Source organism: Cheilinus undulatus, linkage group 14 (assembly GCF_018320785.1).
Source record: "Cheilinus undulatus linkage group 14, ASM1832078v1, whole genome shotgun sequence".
NCBI classification, from domain to species: Eukaryota; Metazoa; Chordata; class Actinopteri; order Labriformes; family Labridae; genus Cheilinus; species Cheilinus undulatus.
The window spans coordinates 45,306,006-45,322,715 of record NC_054878.1 but is presented as its reverse complement, the minus strand read 5'-3'; the positions used below and the strand labels follow the sequence as shown (position 1 = coordinate 45,322,715).

General features: G+C 42.1%; 1 protein-coding gene across 1 annotated transcript in view; it reads right to left on the bottom strand.

The window, feature by feature from the left end:
- arid1b (AT rich interactive domain 1B (SWI1-like)) overlaps positions 1-16,710 on the bottom strand; it is a 47,059-nt gene that overhangs the window by 2,907 nt on the left and 27,442 nt on the right. Inside the window, exons 10-22 of the mRNA XM_041804945.1 lie at positions 16,116-16,261; positions 15,921-16,030; positions 12,294-12,434; positions 11,973-12,182; positions 11,627-11,846; positions 8,464-8,599; positions 7,475-7,653; positions 6,492-6,636; positions 5,212-5,328; positions 5,043-5,124; positions 3,979-4,732; positions 3,777-3,907; positions 380-980 (exon numbers count right to left, since the gene is read on the bottom strand). Of these exons, the coding sequence (XP_041660879.1) occupies positions 380-980; positions 3,777-3,907; positions 3,979-4,732; positions 5,043-5,124; positions 5,212-5,328; positions 6,492-6,636; positions 7,475-7,653; positions 8,464-8,599; positions 11,627-11,846; positions 11,973-12,182; positions 12,294-12,434; positions 15,921-16,030; positions 16,116-16,261 (2,972 nt within the window). The remainder of the gene's footprint in view (positions 1-379; positions 981-3,776; positions 3,908-3,978; positions 4,733-5,042; positions 5,125-5,211; positions 5,329-6,491; positions 6,637-7,474; positions 7,654-8,463; positions 8,600-11,626; positions 11,847-11,972; positions 12,183-12,293; positions 12,435-15,920; positions 16,031-16,115; positions 16,262-16,710) is intronic.

Here is a 16,710-nt window from a genome sequence, read left to right as displayed (position 1 = left end):
TAGATGTGTGCTCATTTGGAGCAGAACTTTTGTGTTGCTAGTGTGAAAGCTTCATTGACCAGCGACATCCTCTAAAAAACCATTATGTGCAAATAAAATCAGAGCCATGGGATTATGGGTAGTGTAGTTCTTTTCCCTGGCTTTCTGAGAATGAGGTTGATGACGTCTGAACTTGAGTGTTCTTAAAGAGTGTAACCTATTGTCTCACACTTATGTAACTCATGGTAAGCCTAACATGGAAGGTTAGGATATCATAGTGAATAACCAAATCCACTATGGAGAACATGACTTTTTTTTTTTTACAGCAGGAACCAAACTCTTTTTAGTGATATCTTTACTATTTTCTTCACTTTCCCTCCTTCTCCTCCCGTGGGTTTACCTTCTTCTGTTTCAGAAGTCGTCCCCTCACCGCCCGGCTGGTTCCTCTCCTCACCTCCCTCTGTCTCCTCCTGCCTGTCGTCTTCTCCGTCTGCTCTCCCCCACCTCCTCCCCTCTGCTCCTGTCAGGATATGAACCGTGGAGTCTCCTCCTCCGGCCTTCCAGTGCAGCAGTCCACTGATGAAGCCGTTCGGTCGGCTGAGCTCGACCCAGCGCTCCTCCACCTCCTCCCACTCCTCCCCTGTGTCCTCCACTTTAATCGGCAGCTTGTCGTACTTGCTGGCCTGCAGAGGACGGGGCTCTTCCTCTTCCTCTTGGACCACGGGTTTCTCCTCTCTCTCCTCCTCGTTGTCCAAAGCGGGCATGGCTGTGAGCAGTGGTGGCGGCTCTTGCTCCTCTGGCCTCTTCTTCTCCTCTGATTGGCTATCAGACTCACAGGAGGTAGGCAGGGCCTCCCTTTGCACCTCCTCTGGAGGAAGGTCAGGGGTTCTCTGCAGGGTCCTCTGGCCCTCCGTCCCCACTTCGTACTCCTCCAGGATGCCGAAGATCTGGATGAGGCAGCGGCGGTAGTACTCCACTACTAGCTCCAGGAAGCCAGGCAGCTGCAGGAGGAAGTGATGTCATCATTATTAGTGAAGATGCTGATTAAGCATTCAAAAAGGCATTAGATCAAAGGTTGGTGGATTCTATGAGAATTTAGCTTGTTTTCATGTCTGGATTTCATGCTCTAGAGCGATTTCCTTCACTCATATCCAAAGAATGAGCACACTGTATGAAAGCTGACCTCTCTACCTTGACATTGATCATCATTGCAGTAGATGTGGCGTTCCATATCCTCATGTTGCATTTTGGCTACATTTTCCTGTATAATTTAAGTTTGTATAACGAAAAATATGGGCTTGGATGTGAAATATTTATAAATGTGATTAATTTTTCCTCCTCTGCAGTCTGAGACGTCACACATTCTATCCACCCACACACACCAATGATAACTGCGGGAAAAAGCCAAAAAGTGAGCTGTATTTTTCACAAACTATTACATAGAGCAGAGAGAATACTCATAAATACATAGTTTGTACCTTTTAAACATTTTAGAGCACAAATAGATTCTGTAAGTTTAAGTAGGCTGAAGATGTCAGGCTTAAAAGAAAACTGATTTTACTCAAATATGAAGACTTTTCCCACCTGCTTCCTTTGTTAAAAATAAAATAAAGCTTCATCAACATTTTATGACAAATGTTAACTCACTTTAAATTTGATGGCAGAAACACATCTAAAAAAAGTAGGGACAGAACAACAAAAGCCAGGAAAAGTAGGTGCTACTAATGAAAATAATCTGGAGGAGCATTTTGCAACTGTTTAGGTTAAGTGTAAAGAGGTCAGTAATGCCTGGGTTTAAAAGGAGTATTTTAGAGGCAGAGTCTCACGGGTAAAGATGGGCAGAGGTTCACCAATCTGTGAAAAATGCTGCATCAAAAAAACTGTAGAACAATTTTAAAAGATTCATAGAAACTGGAGAAATCTCTGTGAGCAAGGCTGAAGGGGCCCTCAGGGGCCACTGCATTAAAAACAGGCATGATTCTGGACTGTAATCACAGCATGGGCTCAGGAACATTGCCAAAAATCGTCTGTCGACACAGTTGGCCGTGCCATCCACAAATGCAAGATAAAAGTCTTTAATGTAATTGCACAAGTACAACAAAACTGAATGCAGTCCTTATACTTGCACAAGTACAACAAAACTGAATGCAGTCGTTATGGTGCCATGACAGTAAAGTGCTTAAAAATCCAAGCCATGCAAGATAAATAGAACCAGAATTGCACTATTGCACAAATTCACTTCTAAGTGCAAAAGATGCATGTTGCACAAGATTATCAGATTTTAGCAGCATTCAGAGTAGTAATGGCTTTTGCACTGAAGTTTTTTTTTCAAGCAAATAAGGAGTTATAGTTGAAAAGGATCCAGAAACATCACTGTTGTCCTCTCTGGGCCAAAGCACATTTAAATTGAACTGAGGAAAAACGGAAAACTGTTCTGTGGTCACACGCATCAAAATTCTTTCTGGAAACCACAGACGCCGTGTCCTGGGGACTAAAGAGGAGAGGGAGTACCTAGTTTGTTCCCCTGGCTCAGTTCTAAAGCCTGCATCTCTGATGGTATGGGGTTGCATCAGTGCCGATGGCATGGGCAGCTCTAACATCTGGAAAGGAACTATCAATGCTGGAAAGTAGAGAGAGGTTTTAGAGCAACATATGCTGCCATCCAGACAACGTCTCTGTCAGGGAACAACATACCACATCCATCACAACAGCATAGCTTCACGGGAGAAGAGTCCAGGTCCTGAACTGGTCTGCCTGCAGTCTGGACCTTTCACCAGTAGAAAACATTTGGAGCATCAGAAAAGAAAAATCTAATCAAGCAAAGAAGATCCAGGACTGTGGAGCAGCTAGAATCCTACACCAGACTAGAGTGGGACAACATGTCTCTTCAGCTGTTCTCCTCACTTCCCAGACGTTTACAGGCTGTTGGTAAAAGAAGAGGGGGTGCTACACAATGGTAAACATGGCCCTGTCCCTACTTTTTTGAGACGTGTTGCTGCCATAAACTTAAAAATGAGCTAATATTTTTCATGAAATGGTAAAATGTCCAAGTTTCAACATCTGATATGTTGTTTCTGTTCTGTTGTGAATAGAATATGGATTTATCAGATTTGATAATCATTTCATTCTTGTTTTATTTACATCTTACACAGTGTCCCAACTTTTTTAGAAGTTTAAAAAAGAGCAAGCTTAAACTCTTAAGAAGTATAAATAGTGGAAAAACTACAACTACTGCCTGGCAGTTATAAACCTTGGTCAGGCTTCCAGTAACTGGCCAGTGGTGGTCAAGAAGAAGAGCTGGGGTGGGTTGTTTTGGTTTATGAGCAAGGTGTGACCATGACACCTGATGACCTCCAAATCTGATTGGTTGAATCTTGAGTCTCACAGGACATTTGTGCAAAGTGAGTAGAATATCCCTTAAAGTGTTCTTAAGATACTGTGTTCATAAGTAAGGGATGCACATAAACCCCATGAACTATCTTTATCTTTAAATATCTTTAAAAGTGTACAAATTAGAAATGTGAAAATTAAGAACCATTGTTTCATTAAAAAGTTGAAAGCTGGGGTGCAGGTGGCCTAGTAGTTTAAGACTAGCCCCATGTACGCAGATGGCCCAGGTTCGAATACGGCCTGAGGCCCTTTACCGCATGTCTCTCCCCCGCTCTCGTCCCTGTTTCCGACTCTATCCACCGTCCTCCTTTATCAAATAAAGGCACAAAAATGCCTAAAATAAACCTTTAAAAAAAAAAAGTTGAAAGTTGGTGCAGAAGAAGAGGAATTATGAGGGTGAGTCTGACCTGGGAGAGGCCAAACGAGCCCACCGTGCTGTCGTCATACAGCAGGATGTTGATGGTGTCCAAAGCCCAGCTGCTCTCTGCTAACAGCCCAGACTTCAGTGACATCATCACCCGCCATGCCTCCGGGGTTCCTGATTGGATGAGACTGCAGGTTAACACAGATCTGTTATGCTTGTGAGTGTTTGTAAGTGTGTGTTCTTACCTGCATCCTTGGCTGTGAGCCGCCGCCGTGCCTTCAGTTTGGGGGGCGTGGCCTCCACAGAGCCAGAGGGGAAGCTGATCTCTCGGTGGATGAGGTGGAGGCTCTGCGTAGGAGGGGGGACAGCGGGGACACCTGGGGGCCCACCAGGGTGAGCTGGTTTCTTCAAGGAGGAAAGGTAGGGGGTGCTGTTGGGGGAAAGGGAGCCCCCCATTGGCCGGGGGAAGGAGGAGGGGCTGTGGGAGCGTGTGACATGGTTAGGGACAGTGGGCGCAGCCTGGAAGGAGGAGGAGGGTGGTCTGGAGGACATGGAGGAGGAGGAGTGTGGGGGGAATGGAGGCTGTCGCTGGCTCTGATGGCTGGGGGGCCACTGGCTGTCCTGGGGAGCCCGGCCCTCCTGGTCGTCCCCTCGACCCATGCCGGGATAGGCGGCGCCCTGTCGGTTATAAGGGTAGCTAATGTCCGTCCTCGGGTGCCACATGTTGGTCTGCGGCCCCTCCCCAGGACCCCCAGACACTGCTGACGGTCCAGAGCTCATCATAGAGTGCTGCGGTGGCCCCTGACGATCCCTGGGGTAAGGATATGGGTACTGACCCTGGACTGGCCGCCGTTCAGGGCCCATGTAGGTCCCTGCTGCTCCTCCGCTGTAGGGGCCAAACATGTCTGACTGCTGAGAGCTGAAGGTCTGCACGCCAAACCCTTCACCTTCATGACGCTTTGCCGGAGGATACAGAGGATCCATCGGACGCTTGTAGCCCTGCAGACAAACGGATAAGAACACAGACTGATGAGGACGAGGTGTGGGAGTCAATACTTTTTACCAGGACTTTCAATAACACACACACTTGTCTTCTACAGGAGAATGTAGCATCATTTCACACGCAGCTAGCTGGTGGTAATCAAACAGTCAATTACATAGGCCCCAGACATATTTTTACCCAGTAACAAGACCAACTGAGATCCTGATTGGACAGCCAATTTATTTTCTGACACTGAAATGTTTCATTACACTTAGAAATGTTAAGATATTTCTTGCTAAAGATGTGAAGCAGAGACAGGCTGCTAACCTGCTGCTGAGGGTACAGGGGCTGATGGGAACTGTAGGCCACGCTGTGAGGATACTGCTGCCCGTAACCGTCATGTCCATGCCTGAAGAGAGAGAGAGTCGAGAAACTTTATTTAGAAGCAGCATGGAGACAAACAACTTCAAATGTATCAACAATGCCCTCCAGTCACCTCTGCGGGGGGAATCTGTTGGCGGGGTACATGCCCGCCTCGCTTCCAGATGGGCCCATGTTGTTTGGACCTCCAGGTGGTGCAATGCCTCCCTCTGGTCCCATCACATGGTCTGACCTGTGAGACCGAAAACCCAAACAAAATACAGATGCCCAGCAGGTTCACCTTGTTCCAGACGCTTATCTTTCGACTCAGATTGAACTTTAAAGACTCAAAATGAACTGGGGTTATGTGGACTTGAATTCAGATTTTCTTTGGAGACTCACACTCGAGGTTTAGCTACAACACTGGTGGACAAACTTTTATGTTTTTAAAATACTCAGAGATACAGCGCATGTTAAAGGTTAATCCTTTCATTGATTTCATCGGCTGCAGTCACAGCTCTGAGTCTGTGTGGATAGGACTCTAACACACTTGCACATCTGGACTCTGTAATTTTACTCCATTCTTCCTTGCTAAACTGCTCAAGCTCTGTCAGGTTGCACAGGGATCAGGAGTGAACAGCCCTTTTCAAGTCCAGCCACAAATCCTTTACTGGATTCAGGTCTGGGCTTTGACTCAGCCACTCCAGAACATTCACCTTGTTGTCTTTGAACCATTTATGTGTAGCTTTCTCTGTATGCTTTGGCTCATTATCTTACTGGAAAATAAGTCTTCTCCCAAGCCATAGTTCTCTGTCAGACTGAATAAGATTGCCCTCTAGGATTTTCCTATATTTTGCTGAATTCATTTTCGCCTCTGCCTTTACAAGCCTTCCAGGGCTGGCTGCTGAGAAGCATCCCCACAGCATGACGCTGCCACCACTGTGCTCCACAGTGGCGATAGTGTTGTTGTGGTGATATCAGTGTTTGGCATCTTGTTTGACAACCATTTTGGTCTCATCAGACCAAAGAACTTTCTTCCTCTTGACCATGGAGTCTCCCACATGTCTTTTGGTCAACTCTAGTCCAGATTGAATCTGAGTTTTCTTCAACAGTGTCTTTCTCTTTGCCAGTTGGCTGGACCTCTGTTGAATGAGGTCAGTCACTTTCAAGGGGGTGAATATTTATTTAGTCACTGATTTTACATTATAGATTTTAACTTAATTGACATTTCTTTGTAGAAATCTGTTTTCACTTCAACATTAAAGATGTTTATTTGTATTTTTTGTCAAAACCCCAAACTATATTGACCATGATTGATTTATAAAATCAATGAAAGGGTAAAACAACAAAAGGGGTGAATAATTTAGGCGCTGTAGCAGAGCAGCGGACTCTCAGACTGTCTGGTCAGGTTCTTACCTTCTCTCATAGCCAGAGCTGTAGGGGTATTGCGGTCTGGGACCCATCCCTGCAAGGGGCCCGGAGGCTGGCCCGCGGGGGTACATGTCCTGCATGGCACCGCTGGGCATCTGACCAGGACCGAATGCTTCACCAGGCCCCGGACCTGGAGAGGAACACGTGTAGACAAACGGCTGTTTGAGGGCTGCGTAGCACAGATAGACGGCTGCAAATAACCTGTACACAGTGAACATTGTATTGCAGTACATGGAGTCTGTGCAGCATGTTAAGTGTGGAAAATTGCAACATTGTGCTTTTAGTTTGCATCTTTTTAAACTTATTTATCAGAATAAATAAAAGGCAAACTATTTGCCTATTTCCTATCTAATTAATGCAGTAAAGGGCCAATTTGTGGTGGATTTTTTTATTACTGATTGATTAGTTAAAACTTATTTTTCTATTTTTATCACCCAAAAGAAGGGAAATCTAAAACCTGATAGTGGATTTTGGGATGTGTGGTGATGTAATGCGGATGCAATGCCAGCCTATTACATCTCTTTAAATAGCCTGATGAAAAATAGCTGATAATGAATGCCACCAGGGGGCAGCAGAGCACAGAGACAGCACCATAATACTTTCAGTACCAGTTAGAAAAGTAAAGTTTTTAAAACCCTGACCCCTTAATTTTGCCACGATTTAAAAAAGACACACTATCTAATTCTAATCATGAATGGTGTCAAAAAGAATCAAAGATATTTTGAAAGCCGATGCAAGAGAAAGAGAGGGCAGCAGAGGTTCAATCACATTACTAATATGAAAATCTAGAGGATTCTCGAGTCCTTTTGGTGTCTCAGAAAGATGTAATAGTTCTGTTAATGTCTAAATACTTAGTTGAAAAACAAACTGCATATTAATTTTATGAGTTAAGTGTATACAAAAGGAAATAATCTATAAAAAACAGGAACTAAACTTGGGAAAACAAAGTAAGGTCTTCGCCCTTTTACCTTTCCTTGCTCCTCCATACGGGTCTTTGTTGCCCTCATACGGCATCCTCATTGAGGGGTCTGTTGGTCCTCCTCCCTGCTGGTAGGGGGCGCCGCCAGGTCCTGGACCTCGCTTGTTGTGGAAGGCTGGGTCATTACCTTCAGAGAACGGGTCCTGGATGCTCACGCCTCCCGTGTTCCTGAGAGAGAAACCACAGCAGGGAAGTGAGGACAGAAAACAAATTGATGGCATGAACAGAACTAGAGGTTAGAAACAGCCGAATGAGGAGCCGTCTTTCAGGAGCTGAGGTGTTTGGCCAGTATGTGAGGAATGACTTGACAGAAAATATGCTGTAAAATTTCAATAAGCATGATCACTGGGCACAAGTATCTTTTTTAATAATGTAGGTATTTAAAAATAAAGAAAATTACAGGACATAAAATGGAAAAAATATTGATGTGTTAGTTTCGTGTTTGCATATTTTCTTTGACTTAAGCCACGATGTTAGCATTGCTTACACATTTGCAAAAATGGCCTTAGGTCCTCCCTGCAGGTGAATGCCTACTTCCCTGTAGATATTGTTCAAGCAGATATTCCAATTCAATACATCTTTATCGCCATTTTCTAGATCAAATACTGTCAAACCACTAGGTATTAAGAGATTTCATCTGTTCATTGTGCTTCTTTAAATCTAAAACCAAACCAGAGGGATTCTGTTGTCAACTACAGAGAGCTCTAGACGTTCTTTAAAATTTGCAGCCATGATCTACCATAAATATCAGGTATTCAGATGAAGAAGCTTTATACTGTGTCACATACCAGCCTGACTTTCAGTCTTTTTGACTCTCAAATGAGGGTAATCAACCACTCAGAGCAAACAAAAACAGAACCCAATCTTTAATCATATCGCCTTTAAAGTTTTTTTCCCTTTAAACTGCACTTTTTATGCATCAAAAGCTGACAAAACAGTTTGATAATAGGATTTCTGAGATATAGGCCCTTCCCCTACCTGCTCCCTGGTAGGGGGCCCATCTGGCTGTGTGGGGTGGAGGCTGGGGTAGGGGGCTTCAAGTCCACAGGGGCCTCTGTCAGGGAGCTGCTGCTGGACTGAGGAGTGTTGGGGCCCTGCAGGGAGCCTGAGTTTGCTGCAGAGACACAGAAAGACAGAAATCATGCTGAGAATGAGGGTTCATCATGGAACATCACTGTGTAGATGTCCAAACCCAAATAGAGGAGGACTGATGAGTAATGCAAAAAATGACCAGGCAAAAAGACAAAAAAAAAAAAAAAAAAATCAGCTGAAGTAGGGGTACACATCACAAGCTCACTAAGCTTATTTTGGCCGTAATTCTCCCATTCCAAAAATCCCAGATGTTTTTATGGTTCTTACAAAGATCTTATCAGATTTTCCTGTGGTGTGAGGCTCGTTAAGACCATCAGAACCCACCGCCAGCTCCTTGACAACAAATAACAACCCAAATGTCTTTACATTTTTGACAAAAACCAAGTATTTAAATAGAAAATGGGGCAATTTGGACTTGATATGGAACAAAACGGTATCATGGAGAAAAAGAGATTGAGACATATCCTTCAAATAAAAAATAAAAGACCCTTATGGACTTTTGTTACATTTTTTTCCAGACACACTGCAATTATTTAAAGCCTATAAACATTCCATCCTTGTTTAAAAGGATTTAATAATCTAAAGCTTATAAAACATTCCACACTTGCTACAGAGATGATCATCCTTAAAAGCATAAAAACATTCCAGTATCATCTTTATATCTCATATTTTAAAGCCTTAAAACATCCCCTCCTTGCTACTGAAGACTTTATCATTTGAAGCATATAAAACATTCCTTACCTTCCTTTAAAGATGATGTCATCCTTAAAAGCTTATAAAACATTCCATCCTTACCCATAGAGATGATATCATCCTTAAGTGCCTTAAAACATTCCATCCTTATCTTTAAAGATGTCATGTCAAAAAGCCTTAAAACATCCCCTCCTTGCTACTAAAGACTTTATCATTCGAAGCTTGTAAACTATACCCTCCTTGCTCAGACAGATGTCATCATTTGAAGAATACAAGACATTCCATCTTTGCCTTTAAAGATGCCACCCTTTAAAGCTCATAAAACATTCTATCCTTGCCTATAGAGATCATATCATCCTTAAAAGCCTAAAGAAATCATTCCATCCTTGTGTTTTAACAGGTCATGTTTAAAAGTCTAAAACATCCCTTTCTTGCTAATAAAGACTTCATCACTTGAAGCTTGTAAAACATTCCATCCTTGCCTTTAAAGATGATGTTATCCTTAAAAGCTTATAAAACATTCCATCCTTTAATTTATGCCTTTTATTGATTTATGCCCATTAATCATTTCATTATTGCCTTGAAAAATGATGTCATCCTTTGAAGCCTAAATAACATCGCATCCTTGTCCATAAAGATGATATCATCCTTAAAAACCTAAATATCCTTGCCTCTGTAGATTACGTCTTGTCTAACATCAGGACCTACCACCACCACCTCCTTGACAACGAATCACACCCCAAATTTAAATAGAAAACGGGACAATTTTGACTTGAGATGGAACAAAGAGATGGAGATATATCCTTCAAAATAAAAGCCCCTTATAGACTTTTTGCCCCATATTGTTTTTCTAGGTGTACAACTGCAACCCATTTTCAATTGCATCTTTTTGGTTTGAAATCACCAGCTGAGAATTAAGGGTTTAGAGTAATCTGACTGGAAGAACGTTAAGTTATGGGGAACCATGAGGAGAACCAAGATTTAACAAAATGATGGCTAGTTGTACGGCAAACTTACTGAAGCATGACAACCAAAGGAAATCAACTTTGACAGATTTTACAGACTATACACAGAGAGGATAAATGTTAATTTCTTTTAAACAAAATTAAACATACTACTGTATACGGCTCGTATGTTATGGAAAAATGCGATGTTGCTCAACATATTTCTGGTTGAAGAAATAACCACTGTAAAGAACTGTTGGAGAAGGTCGGTTTGGTACGTTTAGGATCCATTCGTTGGGACTGAAATGTTCCTGGAGAGCAGCTGGGATCATAAATATTTGACCAAATGTAGTGTGTAGTTACCGTATTCTGTCTTTGTAGGGCAGTGTGGTATAAACTCATTAAACCAGGGAGAGAGAGAGAGGGAGAGAAAAGGAAAGAGAGAGAGAGAGAGAGAGCATCGTGGGAAATTAGGTCAGATTGAGGTCACCGATGTTTACGTTCACACACCCCTCCCTTGCCTGAAACTCACTCCGCTTCGTGTTACATAACCAGCAGTGTGTGTGTAAATCTGGGATCATTTCAGCCCCATTCACACAAAAAGAATCTAGAGCAATCCTGGGCAGGATTGACATAATACCAGAATTTAAAACCTGATTATGATACTAATTAAGAATTAAATGTTATTGATGCCTGTCTGATACTATGTCAACCATTATATTAATCCTAGACAGCCAGTATCGGTTCATTTCTTTATCTAAGGACCTAAAATTCCAGCTGGATGCTTCACACTGTCTAATTGTGCCATTCCACTCATAACAATCCATGAAATTTTTCAGTTAATTTATATTGGCATGATTGGTGTCACCAGACAAGAAACACAGAAACAGTTCCTAGCTTGCCCTGACAGAAAATTTAACAATTTAAAGACTTTAAAACATTCCATCTTTGCCTTTAAAAAGGTCATCCTTTGAAGCCTAAAAAACATTCATTCCTTTACCTTAAAAATGATACCATCCTTTGAAGCCAATAAAACATTCCACCCTTGCTTTTAAAGATGATTCCATCATTTTAAGCCAACCAAACATTCCACCCTTGCCTTAAGAGATATCATCCTTTAAAGCTTCTAGCCTCCACCTTTGAAAGGTGATACCATCCTTCAAAGCCTTTAAACATTCCACCCTTGTCTTTAAAGATCATTTAATACTTTAAAGCTCATGTAACATTCTACTCTCTGTCTTTGAAAGATGATTGCCATTCTGTAGAGCCTCTAAAAATTCTTTCCCTGCCTATAAAGAAAATGTCATCTTTTAAAGCCTACATGCCCCAATTCTCACAGTTTTATAGCTCTCAGTTTTGCAAATTTTAAACCTCTCCTGTTGGTTTATGGTTAAAAGCAGGTGATTCCTTACCTGGAGACGGAGGCTGTATCTTGGCTTGTAGTGATGTCACTTTCTTGGCGTCTCCACCGAGCCCCTGGGCTTCAGGTGGAGGCTCCTCCCCTCGCTCCATTTTACACTCGTAAGCAAACAGATACTGGATGTATTGCTTCTTCAGAGAGCTGGCTGAGCTGCTGGACGTCCCAACATTCAACAATGACGACAGCTCCCGCCATTTTTTATTCTTGTTCACCTGAAGAGGAATAAAATGTTTATAAACCACACCAATTTTCCATAATTCAGCAGGGATCATCTTTAAACTACAATCAAAGTTAAAACCAATAGGTTTGAACTGTTCTTTTTTTTTTTTTTTTTTTACCATGGCCAGGCCTCCGATCTCTCTGACTGACAGATAGAGTCTGCACAGGTCCAGAGGCTTCTTCCCAACAGCGGGCAGGCTTGGGACAGGTGTCCCCCTCTCCTCCATGAAGGTAAGGTAGCGGTCCACCCACATCCTCCTCTCAGGCTCTGAGCCCATCTCATACAGACGGGTGATCTTCTCGTTGGTCATGGTGGCAATGCCGGGCTTCTGGAGACACAAAGAAGAGTAGAGTCACAAGAGGAAGCACCAAAAAAATAACCCACCAATCAACTGACTCTTTAAAACTTAAAATCATAAAAATGAATGATGTGGACTTACGGGGCTGGTTGATGCCTTGGGCCAGGCGGGGCTGCTGATGCCATCACTGTCCTCGCCATGATAGGATGACAGGCTGGCAGAGCTGGGGGACATGGGGGAGGGAGGGAGAGGCTTGGACACACCTTGGGCGCTGTACCCGTCCTGTGATACAAAACACAACAGAGGAACAACGGTGATGGGACAGTTAGTCTATAGTTAATGGAACCCCCTAAGTGGATACACATCCATGCACTACGTAGAATATGATTTATTCACATCATTTCCTTGGGTAACAAAATTTCTCTTCCTGTGAAAATGTGTATATTCCTCCAGTTTTTGGAAAATTACAAACATTTTTGTACTTACAGGAACACATTTTGTTTTATCTAAGGTTCAAACTTCAGCATTTTGCAATAAATACATTTTATTGGTTAAAACATTCTTGAAATTGAGGCTGTGATTTTTCATTAGGTGATTTCTCTGGTTCAGTTCACACAACCACAATCATAGGGAAGACAGACTTGACTATTGTCCAGAAGACGATCACTGACACCCTCCACAAAAAGGGCAAGCCTTTGTAATTGTATCCTCCTGAGACCCTGTGTGCACATAGGAGGACATTGTGGCTTTCCTACAACACATTAATACATTCTAAAATAACTAAATAAAATTCTAAAGTTGAAGTAATTTGGAGAACTCACTTTGAAATTGTCAGGAAATTTCCTGAACATTTTTGTGGATGTTTGAATTGTTTGTCAGTGTTTTTAAATATTTTGGTTCTTTTGTTTGATTTTGAGGAATTAATATGCATTTTTAAAATTTTTTTTGGAAATTTAGGTAGGGAAATTTCTTTGAAATTTTCCTGAATTTTCACTGAATTTGTTTGGATTTGGGGGGAAATATGTTTGGTAATTTCATATAATTTTCCATGATATTTTAAGGAAATTTATTTTGGGTTTTTTTGTAAATATGATTCATTTGCTTGAAAATTATCAGGAATTTTATGTAAATTTTTTGGCCTTTTTCAGAAAAATTGATTTTTGAGAACATTTTTGGTTATTTTTGAATTTCCTCAGACATTTTTGGGAATGTCTTAGAATTTTTTTAATCAAATGTAGAGGATTTTTTTTTTTATGTTTTTGGAATTACTCATTATTTAAAAGGAAACTTTTCAGGATCCAAAACATTAACTGAAAATTTAGTTCAAATATGGCCTTAAACAGAAAAAAGAGTACACAATAGGTCTCTTAATGACTGACTCCATTTCTTACTGTCAGAGGCCCCCTCAAAAGGCTAAAACACACTCAAAATGTATAAAAATTTCAAAATATTAATAAAATCAATATTTCAAAGGCAAAGTTTAGGTGTTACACTTTATCAGGTCCTACTGATCCAAATAAGTAGGAAAAACTATAAATGCTTTCTGAACAAAAGCTCATGTCTCAGGAGGATATAATCTTAAGAGATGTTTTTTGATGACGGAAATCTGTCCTGGTCCTAATAAACACAATCTGTCATACAACAAACCAAAATACAGATTATTTAATGCAGCAACTCCCACATTTGACCACTCTCCTCCTCTCTAGTTTCAGCCCAAAATCACAGAGCTTTTCTTTAACGCTCTTTCCTCTGCTGGGCTTCAAAGTGCAACAAAAAGTTGAAACACGTACTTTTATTTACTCTTCTCTAATGCACCTTAAACACAGCTGTTGATTTTTGGTGTTGTATCTGAACTAACTTTTGTGAATTCCACTGGCAAAATCCAGAAACCAAGTAACCAAACAATCAGTATTGTTGAGCAGAAAATGGTGCTCTCTCTTTACCCACAGACATATCTAAGAAAGCAGTGGAAATGTTGTGAATTGTAACAGCTAAGTGAGCTTCCCCACTTTAAATTTTCTACCTTCCTTTCCCACATAATTTCTGAAGCCTTTTCTGACAGCTGACATGAAGAGAAACAACCTGCAGAGCGTCAAACTCGTAGCAAACTGCTGCGGCACCAAACAGAGACTGGCAGAAATTAGCAGCGACGTTGTCTCAGCGGAGCAACGAGACGAGCTGCTGTAACTCTGCGACAAACCGCCAACACAAAGCAGCCAGTTCCCATCAAGTGGAGCCGAGTCAAAGCACGAGATGTAGACGAGTCGGAGCGCGTAACCCTGAATGCCACATCCACATCTTACACAGATCTGTGATCAAGGAGACTCCTCCGTTGGATAATGAGGAGCAGAGTCAGAGGAGAAGATTTGAAAACTCAGAAGAGCTGAGAGGAAACTAAACAAGAGTGGGAAAACAAGATAAAAACAAGCAGCAGAAGGAGAAGAAATCTGAGGAGAAGCAGTGCAGGAGGAACTCAAGCTCACATTAGGAGGAACTAGTTATTTTGGGTTGTCTGTTACACTTCCAAAACCAGCTGTACGCAGGTGAAACACTGACAAACAAGCTGCTGGAAACAGATTGATCAATACTGTCGAATGAAACGAGGAGCAGCACCGAGCAGCAGGAATAATTTCTCCTGACTGGAACAAACCGGTTTGATTAAACGCTAACACGTTGGTGTGAATGTTGCCAACAAAGCCTGACGGAGAATGTTTCCTGATTTCAGAAGTTCTGACTTTGTAAACGAGGACTTCTTTAACTTTACAAAGCTGACAGATTGCCTAGTTGTCTATCCTGACCATGCTGTTGTGATGGATGTGATGTGAACAAGCTGGATGCTCCCTCTCCTCTTTAGTCCACAGGACACGGCATCTGTGGTTTCATCTGACCACAGAACAGTTTTCCATGTTTCCTCAGTCCATGTTAAATGAGCTTTGGTCCAGAGGAGACTGTGGTGTTTCTGGATCCTGTTCACATGTGGCTTCTTCTCTCCAGGATCCAGCTTTAACTGTCATTTGTGGATGGCACAGCCAACTGTGTTGACAGACAATGATTTCTGGAAGTGTTCCTGAGCCCATGCAGTGATTTCAGTCCAGAATCATGCCTGTTTTTAATGCAGTGGCCCCTGAGGGCCTCTTCAGCCTTGTTCTTTGCTCACAAAAATTTCTCCAAATTCTCTGAATCTTTTGATGATATTCTGGTCTGTAGATGCTGGAATATACAAAGTCTGTGTGATTTTATGTTGAGGAACATCTTTCTGAGAATGTTTTGCAATTTTAAGATGCAGTTTATCACAGATTGGTGAACCTAGGCCCATTTTTATATCTCAGAGACTCTCAGACACCTTTCTAAAATGCTCCTTTTACACCCAGTCATGTTGCTGACCTGTTGACAGTTAAACAATCTAGTTGCAGAATGCTCCTCCAGCTGTTTTCCATTACCACCACCTACTTTTCCAGCCTCTTTTGGCCCTGTCTCTACTATTTTGAGAAGTGTCTCTGCCATCAAATGAATTAGCTAATATTTTTCATGAAATGGGGACATCAGTCTCATGTTCTATTGTGAATAAAATGTGTGTTTCTCAGATTTGACAATCATTGCCTTCTGTCTTTATTTACATTAAAAACAAACATAAAGGGAGCATAAATGAGCCTGAATTTGAACCTTTGTAGTTTAGCACTCATGCTTCTGTAAGGAACATGCAGCAGAGAAAAACAGTGGGGCAGGAGTTAGCATAACTGTGTGATATGTTAAAGTCATAACACTTACCCTAGGTTTTGGCAGTTCGGAGGAAGGACAGACGCCGTCTTTGCCGAGCTCCACCCTCTGCTTGGAGTCTAGATGAGCCCCCATCCCATCTGATGTCATCATCATGGGGCCTGAGAGGTGAATTATAATTAGTTGTCGAGAAACATTCAAATGATGACAATGCAATTATCAAAATACACTCCTTTATGCTCCTACCAGATGGCGGGGCGCCGTAAGAGGGTCCCTGTGGTGTCATCCTCTCAGAGTTGCTGCCTGGTTGCTGGCTGTATGGACCTCCAGGACCTCCAGGACCTCCAGGGCCCATTCCTCCCATTGGTGGCATTCCCATGTAGCTGCCCTGCCTGGACACCACAGAAGAAGAGCATGTTTAGTCATCATTAGATGGGATTAAAGTGGTGGGATGCCGCTTGCATGCAGGAGATTATTATAAGAAGCGAGGCGTTGGTCTCCAGGACCCGTGCAGTTAAAGACAGAGACACGACTGAAAAGTTAAAGGCTGAGGGAAAATGAAACATTTGTCATGTGTTTTCAGCTCCTTTGGTGGTAAGAACTCAAAGTAAAAGCATACATCCTTAGATCCAAGATGCTATCATCTTCAACATGAGCCTTTATTTTTAAATTCCTACAGCACAAACATGTCCCTGTTTCCATCCAAGCCCCGGGTAGATGGAGGCAAGCGTCCAGAGGAAAAAGAATATCAGCTGAGATATTTCTGCCAAAATTAAACCTCCCTCTCTGGAGTAAAATAGAAATATGGATTATTTTAGATTTCAGAGCAGCAGGAGTCTTT